At 28.6% G+C, this 24,291-nt stretch overlaps 1 protein-coding gene across 3 annotated transcripts in view; it reads right to left on the reverse strand.

Moving 5' to 3' along the window:
- The window catches only part of LOC127061885 (ribosomal protein S6 kinase alpha-5-like), a 58,627-nt gene that overhangs the window by 25,163 nt on the left and 9,173 nt on the right, over nucleotides 1–24,291 (reverse strand). Inside the window, exons 1-2 of one of the 3 annotated variants that reach the window (XM_050989350.1) lie at nucleotides 21,255–23,002; nucleotides 19,077–20,240 (exon numbers count right to left, since the gene is read on the reverse strand). The exons of 1 other annotated variant lie outside the window; for it this stretch is intronic. In XM_050989350.1, the coding sequence (XP_050845307.1) occupies nucleotides 19,077–19,311 (235 nt within the window). In that variant the 5' untranslated portion in view covers nucleotides 19,312–20,240; nucleotides 21,255–23,002. Of the gene's footprint in view, nucleotides 1–19,076; nucleotides 20,241–21,254; nucleotides 23,003–24,291 lie in introns of those variants that run through there. One more of the 3 variants, XM_050989352.1, reaches the window with a different exon arrangement.

The following is a 24,291-nucleotide window of genomic DNA, read 5'->3' on the forward strand; positions in this document are numbered from 1 at the left end:
TCATCTCGGTCATTTTTTCAGATATTATTTGTTATGAAAACATAAAAGAGAGAAAAAAGAAAAAAAAAACAAAAAGAATATTTTTGAATGTTGCCTTAACTGCAGTAACAAATTTTCGATTACGAGCAACTTTTTCGTATGTAATTTCTATGCAAGGTCGGGCAAAAATTTTTTAGATGATCGCAAAAATCTATGACTCTTTTTTTCAATCTCGCAATTAATCTTGTCGTTTACGTTTATTAGATTTTTACAAATTATAAAAAAAAAAGAAAAGAAAAACAAAAAAAAGACAATAAATTAGCCCAAAGATTAAATAAATATAATTGGTTTTTTAAATATCATCTAAGAATTTTTGATCCGCTCTCTCTCTCTCTCTCTATATATATATATATATATATATATATATGTATGTATGTATGTATGTATGTATGTATGTATGTATGTATGTATGTATGTATGTATACAACACACATATATACATACACATATACATCATACATACATACATAGCATATAGATAAATACTTATATATATATATATGTATGTATGTATGTATGTATGTATGTATGTATGTATGTATGTATGTATCGAAGGAATATAAGAAAGCTAACGAACGAAGCCTCGTTCTTTATTAGACCATACCCCCTCCACCATTGCTAAGTATCGATTCGTAAATGGAATTACCGGTGGAATGCGCTTTGAGGATAACAACTGGCTACCACCAACAAGTCACGTTTTGCTTTCCGTTGCTAATAATAATCATCTATCTCTGGCCTTTATGCGCAAAGATCATGAAAATGTTGATATTTATATTAGCGAGATTATCTAACTGTGTTTCTAATATTTCGACAAAAAAGGAGAAAAAATAAAGAAAAAAAAAAAAAAGAAAAAATCACCAATATCAAAGAATTATAAATACACGAGCTTATCAAATTGAATAAGTATCTATTTTTTTTTTTATTTACTGCGTTCTTTTTAAATCTTGATATCTATTTATTTTTCTATTTCTTTTTCCTGTTTTCTTTCTTCTTTTTCTTTTTTTTCTTTCCTTCAAATACTTGCACAACATTATTAGAATTTTATTTTAAAACGATGACGACTTTTTTCGTTATTTAATATTAATAACTATTTAAATCAACATCGAATATTCTCATATTTTCATATAATTTCGTATATATCATGACTAAAGATGCTAGGATAAGAGTTTCTAGATAATTTTAAAAGTCAATTACTTTTTTTGCAGGGGTATTATTTAAGCCGTCCTTTTCTTTTTTATTAATTTTTTTTTCAGATTGCAAGGCTACAAGTTTGATTAAAATTTTTTACAATCTGAAAAATAAATAAATAACTCGAGCTTACTTCGAAAGGAATAATCCAATTTTAAAACATTAGAGAACATTTGGCTCGGTCTGTAGAATGATATGTATTTATAAAATATGTACAATTTTTATTTACTATGTTTTTCGAGTTTTCTATTCATATCGATATAACAACATCGATTATCCCTACATTTCCATCTTGTGAAAGAATGATTTATGTCTCCGTAGTTAATTGTATTATTAAGTGGAAACAATACGCATTATAATCATGTTTTTCCTACATTTATATCTTTTTTTTTTTTTATTGATAGATTTCTTCATATGTTAAACCTATGTGTAGATGTATTTATATATATATATATATATATATATATATGTACGCATATGCTTGTTTATTCAATGTTGATGTTTGAAAAAAAAAGACGTAGTGTCACGCAAAGTTGGGACATCACAGTGAAAGAGGTCAAGGCCAATCGTTTTGATATATCCAAGTTCTACACACGCGATATCCTCTCAAGCACTTTTTATCAAAGAATTGTCTAAAAAAAAAAAAAAATGAAAGAAAGAAAAAAATCTATCCGTCATATTACTTAATAAACGAGTTATTCAAAAGACATACTATGATTAATGCAATTTTCTGCAAGTTCGTTAATTTTAATATCAAAGAACTGTACAATTGAATTCGATCAATTATCTCGAGATAATTTCTACATATCATTTGTAGATGATAAAAGTTTTTCTTATATTTTTTGTTTGTAACCTTATCGAATATTAAATAAATTATTCGTAATATTATATCGTAAAATTTTGACGAATAATTTTTTTTTTAATTTAGATAAATACAAACTGTGATTTATTTGTAAAAATTACAATAAGCATACTTTTGATTTATTTGTCAAAATTTCGATAAGCACAATATCGCGCTTCGACATGTTTAAAAAATTATGAGATAATATGAATTTTTTCGTGGATGATTCGAAACGAATGAATTTTTATATAATCATCACTGATCAAAAAAAAAAAAAAAAAAGAAAAAGAAAAGAAAGGAAAAAAAAAAAACAGTCATCCAAATTCTACTATAGTTATGCAAAGTAATCGTCTTGACACGATTTGAAACATACCTACTACGTTCAGAGTTTTAAAAGAGAAACGCATGTTTTATGCTAACACACTGTGCGCGGTGATCATCGTCTGTGGAGGAAAAAAAAAAAGAAAAAAACAAGAAAGAAGGAATAACTTCTCTTTCTTCATAGATCATAGATCATAGACTATATTGCGAAGCAAGTAGAAAGATATTTAATAGAAAGCTATAAATGAAGTATCGACCGAGGCCAAAGTAGTAGCTTTAAAGGGAAAAGGGAGGTTTTAAATCAGATTTAAAAAAAAAAAAAAAAGAAAGAAAAAAGATTACGTTTTATTATTCATAATAAAAGAATAAGAACTCCCTCGAGGATCATTTCGAGATCAATAATATCAATGTTTACAATATAATGAAGTAAGATCCGGTTTTACCAGGATTTCCAATCGAATGGATGAAGGATATTGGGGAAATACCAAGGATAATTTCTTTTTCTTAGATTTCTATCTATTAATTCTATCTTAATATGAAAATCATGATGTGAAAGTTAACAAAAATGGCGTCGGTGATAATAAAAAATTTGATACAAAAAAAAAATTATTTATTATTATAAAACCATAAACGTCATATATATATATATATATATATATATATATATATATATATTTCGATCTGACTTCAGATATTATCAATGCTTTACGGTGTTGTAAAATTACTGTATAAAATTCAAATTGATATTTCCAATGCACGTTACGTTTTACAGTCTCTCGATCGTAATTTTGCATATTTTTCGAAAAGTCAAACGTGAAGATATTCTTAGAGTATCATAGTATAGGAATATGCAGAAAACCAAATATCGATATTTTCGAAATTTCAAACCTCTCTTAGTACTCATAACTTTCGTCGTTTATGGTAACTTCTCGTAAAATCTATGTTGCTTTTGCTTGCGACTATATATACATATATACGAAACGTTTTCTTGTGCATGTTCTTTTCCAATCTTTTCGCACTGAAAATAATACTATTCTATACATTTCCTTCCTTTGCTTCTTGTTTATTCCGCTCATTGAAAGTTTTTATACGATTACAGAAATCGAAAGAGAGCGAACCGACTTTTTGTTTGACAATGCGATTACATTTCTTTTTTTAATTTTTTTTTTATTTTTGGAATTTCAATTTATTTTGGAATTATGGAACTATACATAAATATACATATACAATTTTAATTTATTTTGGAATTTAAATTTTCAAAGAATACAATAATAATTTTTATAATCGACAAATTTCGAATCAAAACAAGCAAAAACAAAGTTTCCTAAATTTTTATATAGACAGATATAGAAAAATTAATATAATATTTGTCAAATGTGTGGAAAATGAATTTTCTTTTATTTTCTTTTCTTCGTCATCTATATAAAACAAAATTTGTTTGGAATTTCTATGTGTTCGTATAGAAATATTACGTTTTCTATAGCTGTATGAAGTATATAAAAATTATATTATTATTAAACTTTAATTATATATATATGTATGTATGTATGTATGTATGTATAATTCATAGTAAATTGGTTTATCTAAAGTTTATTATAAATTTCTATGTCTTTCAGATTTTCACAATGGATGAAAATCGTAAATTCTTCAAGTTCTAGTTCTGTTTTAGATGGTATTATTGTGACAGGAACAGAGATGACCGACAAACGAGGTAAGTTCTTAAGAAGCAGAAGGAGATCGTCTTTGTTCCAAAGTTATGACCTATTGTTTTCATTTGGAATAATACTCTCTCTCTATTGAACGCTTCGAGTTATACAGTTCACAATTATTTTACGATAATCTAATGGAGTAAAGGAATTTAAGTAGGCGAGCTTCTATTATTTCGAAATAAGAAAACCAATTAACTTTCTAATATGTATAGGTATATTACTTACATATATACTTGTGCAATGTGATGAGAAATTATATTAATAATTATATATATATAATTATATCATATATCATTATTGGTTAATTAAAGATAATGATTGTTAACAATTTTCTTTTTATTGTTTGAGAGGATTGTTAATTGATCGAAGAAAAAAAAAAAAGAAATTTTAATTCGTACTTTATCGTTTCGACAGAAAATGGCGTAGTATATTTGATACAGTGGTGTGAGCCTAAAGTTCTTAGATCATTATAATTAAATTAGTTCTTTTTTCGAGAACTTTTTATAGATTAATCCTTTCACAGACCATAAAACTAAATAATAGCTAGGATTGTAATTAAAAACTTTTAAAGAATTGACTTTTAAAATTATCTAGCAATTTTCGATCCATACCGTGTATATAGTTACTTTGCAAGTCGATGAAAAATGATATTAATCTTTTTTTTTCCTTTTATTATATTATACCTTCTTATTTACCCGAGATTAATCAAAATTTTAAGAATCTTTTTGAATCATAATTTGAGAGCATAGACAGATAGTTAACATTTTTAATTGATTGGAGGAAAAAAAACCATCCCGACAAAATGGCTTCCTCGTTTGTAACGTCGTTCGTAAAATAAATTTTAATTATTCAATTAACCTTTGAACGAATAATAGGAATAGTACAACATTACTAATACTAGTAGTAGTGTTGGTAATTTTCTAAGTATCTACTTATATAGCATGTATGTAAAGAAGTAGATAGATGGTGTTAAATAATGAATGAGAAACGTTACACCAAGAATTACAAATCTGATAGTTTAAAACCACGAAACGATCGTTATTCTTTGCCCTCAACTCGATATAAGACTCATGGAAAGGTAGAAACGATTTCTAAAAATCGTTCAGTCGAACTTTCACCAGTAAATGAACGCACACACACACACATACACTCAACACGAATGAATCATGGTAAATACATATATAAGAATAAGTTCATTTAGAAGTTCATAATAGAAATGAATAAATTTTCCTAACTTTTTTTGCTTTCTTATTTCCTTTTTTTCTTTTTACAAGATAAATACTCAATGTTTTTGAACTGATAATACGGTAACTCTTTTGCAGATTTTTAAGAAATAAACAAAGTATGCCGTCACTGATTGTGTTGACTTTTTTGATCTTACGTCGTTAACACTTCCAAAGTCCATCGACTCTGTTATTTTTCCTCTTAAGATATAATTGCGTATCATTAACATCATTCAATTTTAATTTATCAAATTTACATCATCACAATTGTCCTCTGTTTATCAATCTTTTCTATTATATTTCCTTCTAAGATATTTTTGTTAAGTCGTTTCTACAATAAATAAAATAATTCCTTCAATATACACTATAGTGTATAATATATATGTATATTATATACATACTATGAAATTCGAATTAACAAAGAAATGATTTATTTAATTATTGTCAAAAATATTAAAAACAAAATATTACATATATATATATATATATATAGATATGTAACTATACATAAATATACATATATGTCAATATATAAGAAATGACATTGACTATACTTGTATACATACTGTGAAATTCGAATTAACAAAGAAAATGATTTATTTAATTATTGTCAAAAATATTAAAAAAATATATATTACATATATATATATATATATATATATATATGTAACTATACATAAATATACATATATGTGAATATATAAGAAATGACATTGACTTCGGTTCATACACAAAAGGAAAACAAAAACATAAAAATAAGGGAAAAAGAGAGAGACAAAAAAGGCAAGAGAAGAGAGAAAAGAAGAAGAAGAAGAAAAAGATTATTTACAAGAGGCTCTTGTGAAATCTCGTGAAAAGAGCAAAAAATGGTATTGTATAAGTGTACGTATATCTACATCAGTCTAGCCACATCTTTTTTATACGTCTTTTACGGAGCCAAAGAAGGAGAAGCAGAAGGAGAAAAAGAAGAGTAAAAGAAGAAGTAGAAGAAAAAGACGAACAAAAAAAAAAAGAAAATGAAAAAGGAGAAGAAAAAGGAGATCGATGCGAGACGTCTCTCCTTGATTCTTCGCTTTTTTTCTATCGCGTGGTTTGTAAGTAATAACGACGAGAGAACGAAGGGCGAAATATCCAAACAAGTTGAAGGTCGTCTTAATGTATACCGTCTTAAGGGTGGTTTTCTTTTTTTCTCTTTTTATCTTTTTTTTTTTTCTATTATTCGATTTACATTATAACATCACGACGAGTGGTATATTCCAATTGGACGTTAATAAAACTTAAGTAACCATTTTTTTTTTTTATTTTTTAAACGAAGAAAGAAGGAGCAAGATAATAGCGAATAATTTTTCTCGCGAGTGTTACTTTTTGTTACAGAGAAAAATATATTTTCGATTTACATTAATCAATAAAACGGAAGTAAAATATTTGTTCTTCGCAAAAGAAGAAAAAATTTATTATACTTAGTTAATAATTTTTCTCACGTAGATATGTGATTGTTATTGTTGAATAGAAAAGAAAAGAAAAGAAAAGAAAAAAATTTATTTATTTTTGATTTAATTTCTTTTTTGACGATGTATATAAACAAATACTTAATTAATCATTTCTCTCGTAAAAATCATTACTTTTTACTTGGGGTTGAGACATGGTAAATAGGGTGGGAGAGAGAATGGGGCAGAGGTGAATAGGGGAAAATAAAAATAAAGATAATCGATTTATAACGAACCATTGATATAATATAGATAGATATTACGTTTATTACGTAAATATTTTCTGAAATACGCGTAGAATCTATTCAAGGATTGATCCTTTCAGCTTGAAATATCACTATTGTTAGAATTGCAAACCCTATTACGAAGCAGCAGTACTTGAAATCTCTATATAACTCGAATATATATATATATATATATATATATATATATATATAGACATTAGTGTGAGTAGTATATATATAGTATATATGTATATATATATATATATACAAATGGAAAAACAAAGTAGATATGTACATAAATACATAAACTATTACGTGTATATGTACAAGCACACATTGATGTTAGTCTCACATTGGATTTATTCCACGTGGATATTCCAATTAAATTATTTTAAGTGCTCAGCGTGTAAATGGTTTGCTAATTTCCTCGAAATCGTTCTCGTTCGATGCTTTTGTTTAAATGTTCTTAAAATCATATTACAAATATATATGTATATATGTACGTACATATGTACATCCTGAACAAGTGTTTATGGTATGCATGTTCATGTATGCGGGCAGGATATATTCGATTAAATTTACATGGGAATTGTTTTGTTTCGTGGACTATGCGCTTCTCATATAAAAAAAAAAAATTAAATAAAATAAAAGCTAAAAAAAATAAAAAATAAAGAACAAAAGGAATAAAGAGACAGAGACAATGGAATATTCCATCGAAAAACGATTTTAATTGTTAATAAATATATGTTAATACTCGCTTTAGTTCGCATCGATTCCTCGAACGTTTTTTTTTTTTTTTTAAATATATTTCCTGTTACACGGTGCATACAAAAAAATAAGATCGAAATCGAAAAAGAACATTACTTTTTTTGGGCCCTACGCTCGATAACGGGTTTCAACAACGTGTCTGTAACGGTGGTACTACTATCCTCAGCTCAAGTTTCTTCTTTCCGTTACACGTGCACCAGCTGGTCGTCGTAAAAGAGATCAGTAACGTACTTTTCAAATTTTTATTATTATTATCACGTTGCATTCGTCATTAACAAAAAAAAAAAAAAAAAAGAAAAAGAAGAAGAAAGATAGTAAGCAAAATTAATTACAATAATTCTTATCTAAAAAAAAAAAAAAGAAAAAAAATGTATTAACGCATAAACTTTAAACTTTAAAAATTCAACTTTAAAAATTATCTTTTTACTTTTAGAAAATTTCAAAAGATTAATTTAATATTTGTAAATAAATTTTTAAAAATCGTACACACACATACACACAGAGAGTAAGATTACATATTTCAAGAATTACGTACTTTATGATTGATTTTTTCCGAGTGGAAAGAGAAAGAGATAGAGAGAGAAAAAGAGTAGGGGGTTGAGGGAAGGGTGGGTAGTAGGATGACAGATAATCGTGTTACGTCAGTGAAAAGAGCCGTAGAAATATCCAACATACTACACAACACACGAGGCAATAAGATAATCGTATCGTCTTCTATCGCATCATCATTGCGGCTTCTCTGGCACGAAATGTGAAATTTTACGAATCCTACGTGATTTATATTTGTACATACAATTCGAACCTTAAAAAGCAGACGAGAAAATTCTTTTAAGAGATTTTATTAAAATTCCGAATGCTATGCCAAAAGGACGACTATACGAGATTGTAATCATTAGATAATAATGTCACCTTCATTTTGTATAAATTCGAATAATCATTTGCGATGCGTTGCAATATATTTCTGTAAAAACAACTTCGTCATTATACGTAGGAAAAAAGGAAAAAAAAAGAAGAAGAAGAAGAAGAAAAATAAATTCGTTAATACACTTCCAAATACGTACAAATAAATATGTACGTAATTAAGAAAAATTAATAACACTTCGTCTACAGTATTTTCTCGGCAAACACATGCATGCATGCATGCATGCATTTTATGTTAAACGTAGACAGATATTTATTGTTAAATATCCGTCTATGTTTAACATAAAATTGTAAAATATTAAAAAAAAAAAAAAAAGAAAAAGAAAAAAGAAACATTAAATGTTTTTGCAAAGAAAGAAGAAGAAAAAAAAAAGAAAAGAAAAGAGGAGAGAAAAAAAAGAGAAGAAAATATCATCGATTCACCCATAAACTTTTGAAAGTACATACGTATATACGTACGTATGTAATCAGAAAGAAAAAATTAGTTATAACCCGTGTAAAATATTATCCGTGCAAATATAACATCGGAGATTCATTTATAGGGAGATTAAAGATATTTCTTTCGGTATTTAAGACAAAAAAAATAAATAAGGAATGGCAAACAAAAGTAACGTATCGTTTGCTCAACGCAAATTCATCGTTTGTCGCGTTACACACTCGGCCATCAAATTATCATCGAGGACGATGATACCTAAAGCTTTTTCGATGTCTCGTAGAACAGCTGTATAAATTTTCTCTATCGAATATTCTCTCTCTCTCTCTCTCTCTCTCTCTCTCTCTGTCTTTTTCTTTGTATCTTTTTCTTTCTTTCTTTATATGAGATCAGTATAGATATATAAGTACGCAAGTATGTAATACATCGAAACATTTAAATACATACAAACACATCCATTTACAATTTCTTTCTTTACGAGCCTCAAGAGAAACATCTGTCTTACCGATAATATTTACAACAGAACAAAAATTCATATGTACACGTCGTAGTACACTCGTGATATATTATGTCTGTATACGAGACAGAAAAACAAAATGAAAGTTGTTGATAAGAAAAGAAAGAAAGAAAGAAAGAAAGAAAGAAAAGAAGAAAGATGAAAAACAAAATGGAAAAAAGAAAAGAAAGAAGGAAACGATCGTTAATCGGGCAATTAAGAACAAAAATTACACAATAATTTCTCTCTTATTATTCAAATGATTCTTTTAAATCGTTATCATTATTATTGTTGTTGTTATTATTGACAAATTTTTTATCTCTATTTATCGATTGATTTATTATTAATATTTTTTTATTACGAAAGTTCGTGCGCACGTATCTATATTTTATTGTTTTATTTTATTTGTCTCTTTTCTTTTCTTTTTTTTCTTTTTTATTTCTTCTTGTCTCTCCTTCTCTCTCTTGTTTTTTTTTTTTTTTTTGGTTTAACGCAATCTATCGCGAAAGCTCCAGTTGTTCAGAGTTTAGAAGCTCGCGAGCTTATCTCTCTCGCTTTTATTATAGTAGTTCCGCGTTGTACTTGTTCGTTATTACGTAATAAAATGGCGATGCCGTGTGTGTTGTTAACTCGTGATAAGAGAGAAGCGTAAAATTTTGAAGGAATTGAACGTAATCGATTTCAATAGAGAAAAAAGAAAAATTGAAAAAATTTTGTTCGAATCAATTGAAACTTCCAATATTATGTTTAATATCTCGTGGGCGTTATTCGAAAGCAATCAAATGTCTATTGGAATATCGAAAAGAGATATCGAAGTTTATACATATATATAAAATGTGTGTATATAAATATATGTACAATATATATTCATGTATTTTTCTTAAGAAAAATTTGCAGTCCTTTTGACTCAAATTATTATTTATGTCATTATTTATTGTCATTTCGTGTCAAGGTTAAATTAATTAATATATTTGAATAAAATACATCAGAATTTGTTAAAGATATTAAAAATTTTAATCGATGTAAAGTTGTTTATTCGTAATATTTAATTAGAGGTGAAATGTAAATCGATTTTATACACACACACGTATAATATCTTTTTTTCTTTAAATTGAATTCATTATTTAGTTTTTTTAATTAAAAATTTTATACTTTTCATTAAAAATTTTATTATTATATCTTTACTTTTTTAAAAAATTCATTTATGAATAATTACATATATATATATATATTTATGTATGTGTATATATGTGTACATATATTATTACTTAAAATAATTAAAAATTAGTAAATTAATTTAATATTAAAAAATGGTATTATAAGAATTTCAACAAAAATTATAATGTGTGTCTGTGTGTGTATTTACTTGTCTAACGAAAAGTAAATGAAAGTTGAAAAACATTCACGAATTTTTTCGAGGAAATAGATACAGGAAAATCGATTTTTAGTTGAATTATTATGATAATGAAAGTCAACAAAACGTATTTTTCAAATACTTAGAAACCATAAAATTCATGTTCGATGTATCCATCTGTTCGATATCAATCACTGACTTCATTTTATATTTTTCAGTGATTGTGAGAAGAAAGAAGAAAAAGAAAAGAAAATAAGAGATTTTAACGACGTTCAAAAACGTGCATCGTAAAAACTGAATCTCTTTCCTTTTTTTTCTTCCTCACGATTGCTATATTTTTCCTTCGGTTCGAATTACACGTTCATTTTGAAACATTTTTTCTCTCTCTATCTCTCTTTATCTCTACACCTATTTATTTAAAATCGAAAATACAATGACGAATTTCGTTTGGCGCTTTGTTTTAAAAATATGTTTTAACTACAGAGTGTGGCAAAATTTCTTAGGTAATTTAAAAAAAGAAAAAAAATCAAATTACACTTTTTCCAGACTTTGTATAGACTATTATTTTCTTTTTTTGGCCGAATTATAAAACTACAAGCAAGGAAACTTTTTTATGATCTATAAAAAAAAACAAAAAGAAAATATATATATATATTCTAAAATGTCTTAAGAAAAAGTATTTCATTATTAAAATTAGTAAGAAATTTGTGACTATTCCCTCCATCCTGTATAATTATACTATACTAATTATTTATTACACTAAATAGCATTATAGTCATATTATAGTTATATATTACAATATGATTGCATAGAATGTAATATATTATATATATAATAAATATATAATTTAGACACCTATATATCTACGTGTATATGTATGTTTTATAATTTTCTAATAACATATTGTTTTAATAATAATCGTAATTAATAATATTATTAATTTTTCTTTTTGATCTAAAAAAATACGACTTTTTTATGAATGACATATCGAAGGAATAATAAAATAAAAAATATTGAGAACGGTGATTCCTAGAATTGATTCTGTTCAAAAATAAGGATGATATATTTCTTCTTCTGAAGAAAGATAGAGAGACAGAGAGAGAGAGAGAGAGAGAGACTCGAAGAGATAAGAATTTCTTTTTTCTTTTTTCTCCTTTACGATATATCTTTCTATCTGGGTATACCAATGTTACGTATGTACTGATCTCGTATATATAGAATGACAAATTCGAAATCAGATTTTTCTATGAATCAAAAATGAATTTATTAAAAAGAAAGAATTTGAAATGCAATATTTTATGAACATTCGAAATAAAATATAATATTTTACAAAGATAGTATATAAATATTTCGTGGATATTGGAAATTCAAAAATCGAGGTATATCCACGTACACACACGCAACACACGCGCGAAAATCTATTAATACTTGATTTAAAAATCCTTTTGATTTATAATTCCTTAAATTAAGATTTCAATTAAAGTCGCGTGTAATCGATTTTTGAAGAATTAAAAAAAAAAATTTATACTTCTCGTAATTAACGCATTTAAATTAAATAGATATGAATTTATTTGTCGCATATTATCTAAAGAAGAAAAAAAAAGAGAGAGAGAGAAAAAGAAAGAAAGAAAGAAAGAAAGAAAGAAAGAAAGAAAGAAAGAAAGAAAGAGAAATTAATAATAAATTTCTAAGAAACCAATAGAATTTACAAAATCATGATCCATCTATCCTTTGATTCTTAAGTTAGATTTTAGTAGAACGGACTCGTATAATAACGTCAGAATCATAAACAGTTCCGTTAAATTCTCGAAAGTATCTAAGTAAATGAGAATAACAAGAAAAAAAAAAAGAAATGGAGAGGAATGACGTATTTAGCAATCTTTTATATTACATGTGTACGTATATAAATGTTTGTACATATACACATATAATATGTATGTGCGTGAGTTCGTATTAAGAGAAAGTAATATTATAAGATCTCGTTCTCGATCGATGATCACTTTATATTTCAAAGAATTTCTCTTTTTTCGACACCACCTATCTTTATACGTACATATATACATATATTTACTTTTTATATTTTTCATTATGTATATATATATATATATATATATATATATATAAAATTTTTTTTTTAACAAATCTAATTTCATAAAAAAATAATTATCGAATTTATTAGTCTGTTAAAAAATTCTTATCATCGAGTAAGAACTTGAATGAATATATAAACGTGTTTAACAAATCTACTACATACACAAATACAAGTATATATTTAAAAGAGCCTAACTTAATGGAAAAACAACTTTCGAGTTTATTTGCCTTTAAAAAAATTTGTTATCATCAAGCGCTTGAATGAATATATCAACATGTTTGAAAAATCTACTGTATGTTATATGCACGCATGTATATATAAGATGTAATAACTAAGTGAAATGAAATAAATACAAATAAAAAAAAAAAAAATGAAAAAAAATACTATAACGTAATATAACATAAAACCAATTAATTTAATCTTCTTAATAAAATTAACTCGAAAATTCAACGAATATTATCAATGAAACTTCCATTCATAAAATTACTTACTCTAAATACGTAGATATACTTAATAATAATAATAATAATAAAAATCTTAAATATAAAAAATCTGTGATATTATCTAAATATATAACAATATAATACATACATATAACTCATATAATATATAATAAAAAAGAAAATGATAAATAAATAAAAAAAAAACACTAACATAATTTATACATATATACATGTATATATACATGTGTGTATATATGTATAAATAAATAAATAAATAAATAAATAAATAAATAAATAAATCCAACTAATTTAATCTTAACAAAATTAATTTGAAAATTTATAGAATTTCATCAATGAAAATTCCATTCATAAAATTACTTACTCCAAACACGTGAATATATTCAATAATATTAATACTATTATTACTAATAATAATAATAATAATAATAATAATAATAATAATAATAATAATAATAATAAAAATAAAAATCTCGAATATGAAAAGTCTGGTACTTTTGGAGAGAACGATAACGTAAAGGCCAATTAAACCGGAACGAAGTTCTGAGTTAGTGCGATGGAACTCATGAAACGACGTGGTATACTCTTTGGCTTATGGACTTTCATATGCTAGTACACTTTGCTTCGCGGAAAACGAGAAAGCTTTTATATATTATATAGCTTTATATGTTCCTATACGTACAGATATAAAGACACACATACACACCCAACATAAGTGCGCTGGCGCGCACTCGCACACAATCCTCTTATAACACGATACTCTGAGAACACGGTTTCGATATAACACGGTTGAAAAATTGGAGTAATACTCTCCTATAACAGGTTATCCTGAGAATACGATTTTTAATATATTTATAATATATCCAACAGAATATAAAAATTCTATTTACTGTACAATACTAAATAACTACATCGTATAAAACAATCCAAAGATAGATTCACCTTTTAAAGAAATAATCATCATTTGTGACTTGTGGGAAACGATTTGTCATAAAATTATATATAATTATCTTATTGTAATTAAACTCCATAACCGTGCTAATGAACCACCTCAAATGGTTTAATTATTATTCTAATCGTCTTATTCGTATTCCTAAGTTCTCATAACGTTAAGCTTTGATATAACACGATAGAAATTAACCGTTGTTAATTATATTATATAGGTCTTGCCTCTTATATCTAATATGTATATATACGTAATACAACGCACACACACACATATATATATAATGCAAAAAATATTTATATACAAATATTTATATAGAATGATATATACAATATACACACACACACACACACACACACACACACACTTTGTAGTTCGGTTATACGAGAAAACATTGATATCAACTATTCATACGTAACAGTATGGCCGTCGTTTCGCGGTACTTCTATGTTCATATGTAGATATATATTATACATACAAGTAATGCAAAGTCGAGAGAGGGGGAGGGAGGGAGAGAGAAAATTGGTTTAATCTCGGAACTTGTAGGCCAGGAGCTCCCCGTGGTCCTACTTTTACATCGCAAATGGCGATCTCCGAGTATAAGATACATTATATACTATATATGTAAAATATAGATATATATGTGTATAATATATATCGGATGGATAAGACACATGATACGATGAAGTTAAGTTAGCTTTATCGATTTTCGCGGAAATAATCGAGTAGTACCTTTTATTATTCGAAGTAGGAGTACAGTGAATTGAGGTGTAATATATTTAGTTAAGGAAAAAAAGAAGAAAGAAGAAAGAAAAAGTAAAGAAAAAATTAAAGAAAAAAAAAAAGATATTGTGATAAATAAATTGAACGCATTACGAACGAGAGATTTCCTTGCTTTCATAATTGTTATCTCTTGTTTCATTTTATTACGATTTCTTTTTTTTTTTTTTTGTTTAATCAATTATTAAACTTTTCCAGACCTTATCGGGCAATACGTTTTTCGGTCAGATAAAAAATTTCCTAACGTTAACATAGTTTTACAATTTGGAAAAAAAAGAAAGAGAAAATAATTAACTTGTTAATATCACTTAAAAACTTTTGATCCGTTCCATATGTTATTGTCAAATAATTATACGATTATATCTAATTATATCGATTAAATGTGTACGTATATTTACAAATATTTTAGATAAACGTTGAAAGATATTTAATTTCTTATCACCATTTACTAACCACACACACATACACACATTTATCTTATATATTAATTGTCTATATTTATCGATATAATTATTTCCATATAAAAAAATGTAATATGTAATAATAAATATTTTATACAATACTGCTGAAAGTATCAAATATCTTATCGAAAATCTTATCGCCTATTACTAATTAGTAATCGAAATATTTAACTAATAGATAATATATAAAACATTTATTATATATATATATATATATATATATATATATGCAATATACATACTTTTAATTCCTTATGATTCTCAATAACTTTCGAAACTCCATTTCGTTTTAACGTTCCAACTATACACTTCAATAATTTATACTTTAATAATTCGAATACGATAAGATGGCGAAACGTAGCGATTATGGTACCGTGAAAGAGGAACGAAAGTGAAGGCAAATTGAAACTTTCTCATTCGATATATTTTGAAGAAAGATAAGAAAGAGAGAGAGAGAGAAAAAAGAGAGAGAGAGAGAGAGAGAAAGAAGAGAAAAGAGAAGATATTCGAAGTGTTAATTAGTTGGTTAATTATAAATATCCGGTTGGAAGAGGAAAACGAGTTCTTCCATTTTTTCCCTTTTTTTCTCTCTCGTTTCATCCCTTCTTCTCTTCCTCTCTCTCTCTTTCACTCTCACTCTCTTTCTCTCTTCAGAAGCAAGCAACCAATGTAATTTCGTTTTTCCATTAAAGCACGTAATTGGTAAACTCTTAGATAGACTCTTAGTAATGAACATTAAGATTAGAAATAAGCCGACGTAAGTACGCGTGTAAGTATGTACCTATGTATCTATATACGTATCGAAAGGAAATTAATTATCATCGTTCCGACGAAGAAACTTTTTCTTAAACTACTGTTTCGTACGTTAATAAGAGTAAGGATTAAGATATCCTTGAAGGAAAATGAAAGGAGATCAAAAAATAACAAAATGGAATTAACAGGAAAAATGGTAAGTAAAGGAAAAGAAAACGAAATATAAAATAAAGATAAAAGAAAGAAACCGGACAAAAATAAACAATGACAGAAATAATAATAATAATAATAATAATAATAATAAAATAAACAACGTATTAACAAAATAAATAAATAAATAAAGAAGGAAATTAATTTCTTTTTTTCTCATTTCTCGATGACGTTTCTATAACTCCTCGTTATTTACGAGTCGAGCACACTATGATTTTTATTACTATACATATACATACATATATATATATATATATATATATATTCATACATACATACACATACATGATATATATATTATATTATATATATTGACACAGTGAATGTAAGTATATAGATTATCATGTATCCTACATACATCGTATCCCCGACCGATAAAGCGTGAAAATTTAAAAGGACGCGAAAAGCGAACACGAACGAGATCAATTTCAATAGACTGACTATAAAAAGAGAAAAAAAGTGTGCGAACGAGCGCGAGCGAGAGAAAGAGAGAGAGAGAGAGAATGTATATATATTCTCGAAAATGAGAACTCTCTGATAACAGGTTTCATACAAAAATACATTTTATTCAAGCAAGAATGTCTATTTCACTAAGAATGTCTCTAATGTTTGACCTTGAACCAGTACATTATATCGAACGTTACCAACATGGTCGTTATTATTCGTAGAACGGAATAATACAAAGATTCGACGATTACTATAGAACGTCACGTAATAAAATAGAATAAATTTTGAAAAGACAAAGTTAAAAGAAGACACTTTTAATACTTATATATTACCAAACGTTCTGGTATGATTAAATAAATGATCTAATAATATTACCCCGTTCGAAAGAATTGATTGGAAATTTGTAATACGAAAGAAGAAGAAAAAATACTGCTAAGGTGATTTTTAAATAATATAATTAGGTACACATCTTACTCTTCCTCGAGATTTTATTTTCAGTAATGTAAATCTACGAGAGCTTGTATGAAGACTTTTTTGATTGTCTAGAAAGAAAACAAGAAACAAGAGAAAAAATAAATATATAAAATTAGCCTGAAAAGTCTCGGAGAAAGGCAGTAGATTAATTGATCGATTTTTTAGAGAAAAAAAAAAGAAAAAGAAAAGAAAAGAAAAAAGAAAAGAAAGAAAGGGAAAAAAAAAGAAAAAATCGTTTAGGGATGTTTGGCTCAAGCCCGTATTAAAAATGTCGCCATTATACTTATCTTACGATACGACACATACATACATCTCTGTAACTTGATTGTTATATAGTCAAGAGATTTTGGATAGTATCGAATCGATCAAGATACATTCTAGGACACTGCGGCAGTAACATGCGTCTCTTAACGTTTCTGGCTTCATCGAAAAGTTCAATGACCTTTCCAATCTCTTAAATCTTTAGATTTGATATCCTTTCAGGTATCATATCAATAAACGAAACAACACGTATCGTTTCTACGATTCACGTAATATTCTCAAGTATCTTCTTATCTTTCCATTCTTCTCACTTTCGTTTTTTATTCTCTTTTTAAACTCTATATAATTTCAAGTAAAAACAAAACAAAAAAAAGAAAGAAAGAAATTTATAGCGATTTCTTGTCGAATACACAACACGTTTGATTATTTCCAATTATCAAGTTACGTTTCACCTAATCATACAAATATCCTCGTACTCCTTTATTTCCGTCTTTCTTAACGTACAGAAAGAATGAAAAAAGAAGAAAGAAAAGAAAAACTAGAAATTACTAGGGCATATTATATCAAAGAAACCAGATTTCTTTTTGGTACGCAAGCACGTCAATTATTCCCGATTATCAAGTTACGTTTCACCTAATCTTACAAGTATCCTCGTATTTCTTATCTCCGTCTTACTTGACAGTAAACAAAAAGAAAAAAAGAAAGAAAGAGAGGAAAAAAAAATAGAAATTACTAGAACAGTTTATACCGAGAAAATCCGATTTCTTTTCCATACACAAGCAGGTCGATTATCGCCGTTTATCAAGTTAACGTTTCACCTAATCTTACAAAATATCCTCCTATTCCTTATCTTTGTCTTTCTTGATGTAAACAAAAAACAAACAAAAAATGAAAAAAAAAAAAAAGAAAACACAGAAATTACTGAAAGACAGTTAACTCCGATTTCTTTTCGGAAATTACTTAACGCATTAGATCTATCAATAAGATATCATCAAACAAAATTATACGCGTATAGAAACGAAACAAAAAAATAACAAGTAAAAATGAATGAACAAATGAACGAAGGAATGAATGAATAAATAAATGAACGAGTAAATGAACGAATGAATGAATGAACGAGGAAATGAGTTAGTAAAGGTGTGAGTGAATGAGAGAGATGGAAATAGATACAGTGAAATAAGACATACCCCCGTTCGATCGGTCTTCGTAGCCATTGGCAAGGTGTTCATGAGAGTCCCTGACGTCGAGGCTGTGGATGGCCTTGGTAAGGCCGTAACAAGCAGAACCGCATTTCCTGTCTTCATCTACTATCGTTTCCTCAACGTTAACCTCAACGTCGCTCCCATCACTTCCATCTTCGAAATAACCACTTTCGTGTTCCGGATTTTTCATTTTGTTCGATGCTCCCCTTCTCTTCAACATACTTTTCCAAATCGAACAACTTTTGATATTGTTCTTGTTTTCCTTTTTCTTCACACGGCTTTCTTTCTTTCTTTCTTTCTTTCTTTCTGTCGATCTATCTATTTATTTATCTCTTTGTAACTGTCTTCTTTCGTTATATTTTCGTTATTCGATATACGAAGCTTTTTAATCTCGTAGATACGTCACTGAGCGCGCGCGGTAAAATCGAATAAGTTACTTGCTCGCTATAACGAATTAGCTGATTAATAATCGAACCATTCTATTTTTACTTCTACTTCTACTTCTTTCTTTCTTTCTTTCTTTTTCTATTTCTCTTTCTTTTTTCTCGTTTCTCTTTAAATATGTATACACAAATATTTATGTGTGTGTATATACATTTATATATATATATATATGCGTGTGTTTATATATATGGAATGATTAAAGAGACAACAAATTCACTGGCGGGAAATTTGAAAATCGAGAAAATCAATTTTTCTATTTCTTTTCCCTATTCTTTTCTCTCTTCAAGGACGTATAATGTAGAAAAGAAAAATAGGGAGAAAAAATGAAAGGAAAAAAAAAAAGAGATTGTTATAACCGAATTAATCTCTCGTCCTAATTTTTTTATCTCCTTTACCTTTTTCTTTTTTTTTTGTTACACGTTTGTCGTGTTCGTGTGCGATGTATTATTATTATCACTATTATTGTTATTATTATTATAATTATAATTTTTTACTAACGTCACACCTCTCGTCGATTACGATCATGACGCAACAACGTTATCCCTCTCTTTCTCACGAAGAAACTCGCTCTTCTTCCGCCGTGACATCGACGTCCTGATTTTTCTTCTTAAATCTTCTTAAATCTGTCTCTTCTTGTTCTTCTTGTTCTTCTTAAATCTTCCTCTTCTTCTACTTCTTCTACTTCTTCTACTTCTCCTTTTTCTTCTTCACGATGAAATGGCAAAAATGTTAAGAAGCCACAGGAGAGACACCCAGAGAGAGAGAGAGAGAGAGAGAGAGACAGAAGAAAAAAAAAAGACTACGTGAAGAGAACGTGAAGAGCAGAGTAGACTAAAGTAAAGTAGAGTAAACTGAGCGAGCGAGCGAGTTAGTGAACCGAACTGAAGTGGGGGAAGAAATAAATGGCGAATTGAAATTCGATTCTAGACGATGTGGCCGAACGTGTCGTAACGAATTCTTTCTCGTTTCTTTTACTGTAACAAAATAGTGATAGTAGTAGTAGTAGTAATAGTAGAATAGTAGTAGTAGGATAGTGTAGTACAGCAACAGCACAGTAGCAGCAGCAGCAGCAACAGTAGTAGTAGTAGTAAAGTAGTAGTAGTAGTAGTAGTAATAGTAAAGTAGTATTAGAAGTGTAGTAATATAATAGTAATAGTAGTAGTAGAGTTGTATCGGTGATAGTACGTGGCCGACGTGTTCCAATTCCTTCGGATGTATTTTGCCGTTTAAATGGTACAACACGGCGACGAGAAAGGAAAAATAAAAGTCGAGTAAAAGTGTCGCTTCGAAAAGGATAAAGAAACGAAATGTAGTTGGAGCCGACGACGACGACGACGACGAATACACGACTACGACGACTACGACGGACTACGACGAGGTTGTGCTCTGTGCCTTCGTCGTTATCCTACTGACACACTTTCGTTGCGATGCTCGTTGCGCCGCTACGAAGGCGACCGATCCAAGAGAAGGTAGTGGAGAAGGAGAAGGAGAAGAAGGAGGGGGAAAAGGTGGGGTACATATAAGAGAGAGGGAGAAGGAGAAGGAGGTAGAGAAGATACAGGGAGGAAGAAAAGAAGAAGAGATTACTATTGCAAGTACGATCTTCGACCTTGGACCTTCTCAGAGATTTGTCATATAAATATACGTACATGTACGATATTATTCTCTCTCTCTCTCTCTCTCTTTCTCTCTTTCTCTTTTACTTGGACAATTTCTTACTTCTTATATTGGAATATTTTTTATCTTCTTTTGAATTCCCTCGTACGATCTTCCCGTTGGTCCAGTTGAGCTTTTATTTTTAACCGAGATACTCCTCTCTCTCTCTCTCTCTCTCTCTCTTTATCTCTTTATCTCTTTCTTTCTTTCTTTCTTTCTCTTTTAAAGAGCTTTCATCGGGTTATTTCATCTAATCCGTATCAGAATGTTTTTTATCGGAACTTTTCAAAGTATCCACGCGAACACACACGCACGCACATATATATACGTATAATCTCTTTTGTAATCTATTCTTCCGGTGTTGTGTCTGGACAGTCCAAAAGTCTAAAGAGCTGCTTTTTGTTTCATTTCTATTCTTCTTGTTTTCTTCCTCTTCTTCTTTCTTTTTTTTTTCCTTCCTTTCTTTCTTTCTTTCTTTCTTTCTCCTATTTTGTTTTATACATTATCTATCTTAAAACGAAACAAAACGGATAGCCGATTGAGTTTAAGAAAACCACGTTGGCTCGTACTTTCACTGACAACGGTAGATGTGTACAGATGAAAGTTGTAAGGCTTAACACGTGCGCAAAAATTCTGTTTAAAAAGTTGCCAACTGTATAGCCTTTTAAGTATTCAGATGTTGCGTTGAGATAAAAGGAAAGAAAAAAAAAAATTGTTAACCAGTTGATGGATGCTGACATAAATGATAATGATAATGATAATGATGATGATGATGAATGATAGATCGACAACGATAAATATAAAGAAAGTGTAGTTTGGTGTACGCGCAACAACCGAGCGCAGTGCGTACCGGACGAAGGCTCGTTGCCGACTGACTGACTGACTGACGTCGTCCCTCTCCCTACCACTGTGCTGCCGCCGTCGTCGCCGACTCGACGAGTCACCCTTCACCGCTTCGAGCTAACAGCTGATTTGGAAAACACCGAGGTCCGCTTCAACGACGTATCTATAATCTCCCATCGCCCCGAACTTTGTTTTGTATTTCTTTTGTATTTCTTTTGTATTCTTATATTTCCTTTTTTCTTTCTTTTCTCTTCTTTTCTTTTCTTTTTTTTTTTTCTTTTTTTTTCTTTTACTTTTATCACCAATTATAAAGTCGACCTTTCGAGAAGCATCAATAATGCTTTATACTTACGTTTCGTGTTTCTAAATCACACGTTTTTTTTTTACACGTTCTTTATTCGCATCATTTAAGTATTATTATTTATTAATAATACTTTTTATCTTCCCTCTTGACATCTCCTCGTATCGCGTGAAAATTATTAATTGATTCGTTTGGACGGTAAATTTTTAATGATACTTCGTAGAACGTTTCCAAGTAAAATGACGAAATAAAAATCACCTGTCCACAAGCGCGAACCTGGACGCGTATGTGTAGGATTAATGAACGTCGTTCGACGAATTCGTTGTCCCCTCTTTACGAGCACCAAACATGCAAAACGATTCGAAAGAACGGGATCGCCCTGTCTCTCTTATGTGTACTTGTATTATATATATATACACACACGACGTGTACTGTGTGAGAGACCGAAGTCCCTCGACGATCGTGATTCTTTCATATTATATTTCGTGTCGCGAGATCGGCCATGAACGCGAATGAAATTTCAGAATAATGGAAGAAGAAGAAGAAGAAGAAGAGACACGGCAACGAAGACGACAGTGTCGACTCAAGCGAGAGTCCGTGCCCTGGTTGCATAATTTGTGGCAATTTGCAAAGTGACAGTGCCGTATCAATCGGTGATCATTGTCATATTTTTCATTTCCTTCGTTATTACAAAAGTAGATAATTATTAAATTATATCTTCTACATATGTATATATATATATATATGTATGTATATATGTACGTATATATACATATACATTTTTAATGAAATATTTACGTAATAACAATACGTAAGTATCTATTAAGTAATCCAACACGATCTATCTTCGATTACATTTCGTTACTATAACATTACGTTTTACACGTTATAATCGTCGAAATATAGATTTTTATGGGACAATTGAGACGTAACAGTATCGTATCTAGAAATGGATCTCTACCATTCTATTACTAGCAATTTTTGTTCCTTTTTTTTTTTTTTCTTATCCCATTATCAAAAATTTAATAATCAACAGTTTAATGCAAAGTATAAGAAGAAAAAAGAAAGAAAATGAAACAACAATTAAAAAATAATCAAAATTTTATCCGAATTCACCGCCATTTTCCACCGTCGTCTTGGTTAGTTAGCTTTATGTAAAGGCAACACGAGAACGTTATCGTTAGGCGGGATAAACTGCGAAGTCGAGTAGAACTCGATAAATCATGAAAGTATATGAAAGGCGTCGGTAGGGACACGTCCACGTTCGTCGTCGTCGTCGTCGTCGTCGTCGTCATCGTCGTATAATTCGTCGTTGGCGAAAACACCAACGGCACCAACCAGGGCCGTGTCCTTAGCATGAATATTCATTCACCCCTTCTTCCTGAACGAACATTACGAGGAACGATCTCGTCAGTCCTGATTAGGGTTCCCCTGTTCCTTCCGAGTGTCAAGTTCCCTGCCCTCCCCAGGTGGCTTCCAGGAAAACAACTTAGATACATATGTTGCAACATACGAATGTTACCAAATGCAAATATTAACGAAAGAAACAAACAGTTTTCGTTTTTCATTTTTTTCTTCTTTTTTTTTCTCTTTTTCTTCCCCTCTCTCGACAAATTGTTTGCATACGAGACTTGAAATTATTATTATTTTTTTTTTCTTCATATTATTATTATCATTATCTTCTTTTTTTTATTTCATTTAGTAGGATTAAATGTCGATAACTTATCGTTCTTTTATTTTTCGAAAGAGCAATTTTTTCTTTTTCTCTTTTATTTCTTCATTTTTTTTTTCTTTCCCCTTTCAAAACATCGCACCGGACTCGAAATTGTATTTTGCTTGCAATTATTGTTGTTGTTGTTATTATTATTATTATTATTATTATTATATTATTATTATTATTATTATTATTAATTTTCTTCTTTATTTAATAAAATTAAATATCAATAACTTCTTTAT

This window comes from Vespula vulgaris, chromosome 2, assembly GCF_905475345.1.
Source record: "Vespula vulgaris chromosome 2, iyVesVulg1.1, whole genome shotgun sequence".
NCBI classification, from domain to species: Eukaryota; Metazoa; Arthropoda; class Insecta; order Hymenoptera; family Vespidae; genus Vespula; species Vespula vulgaris.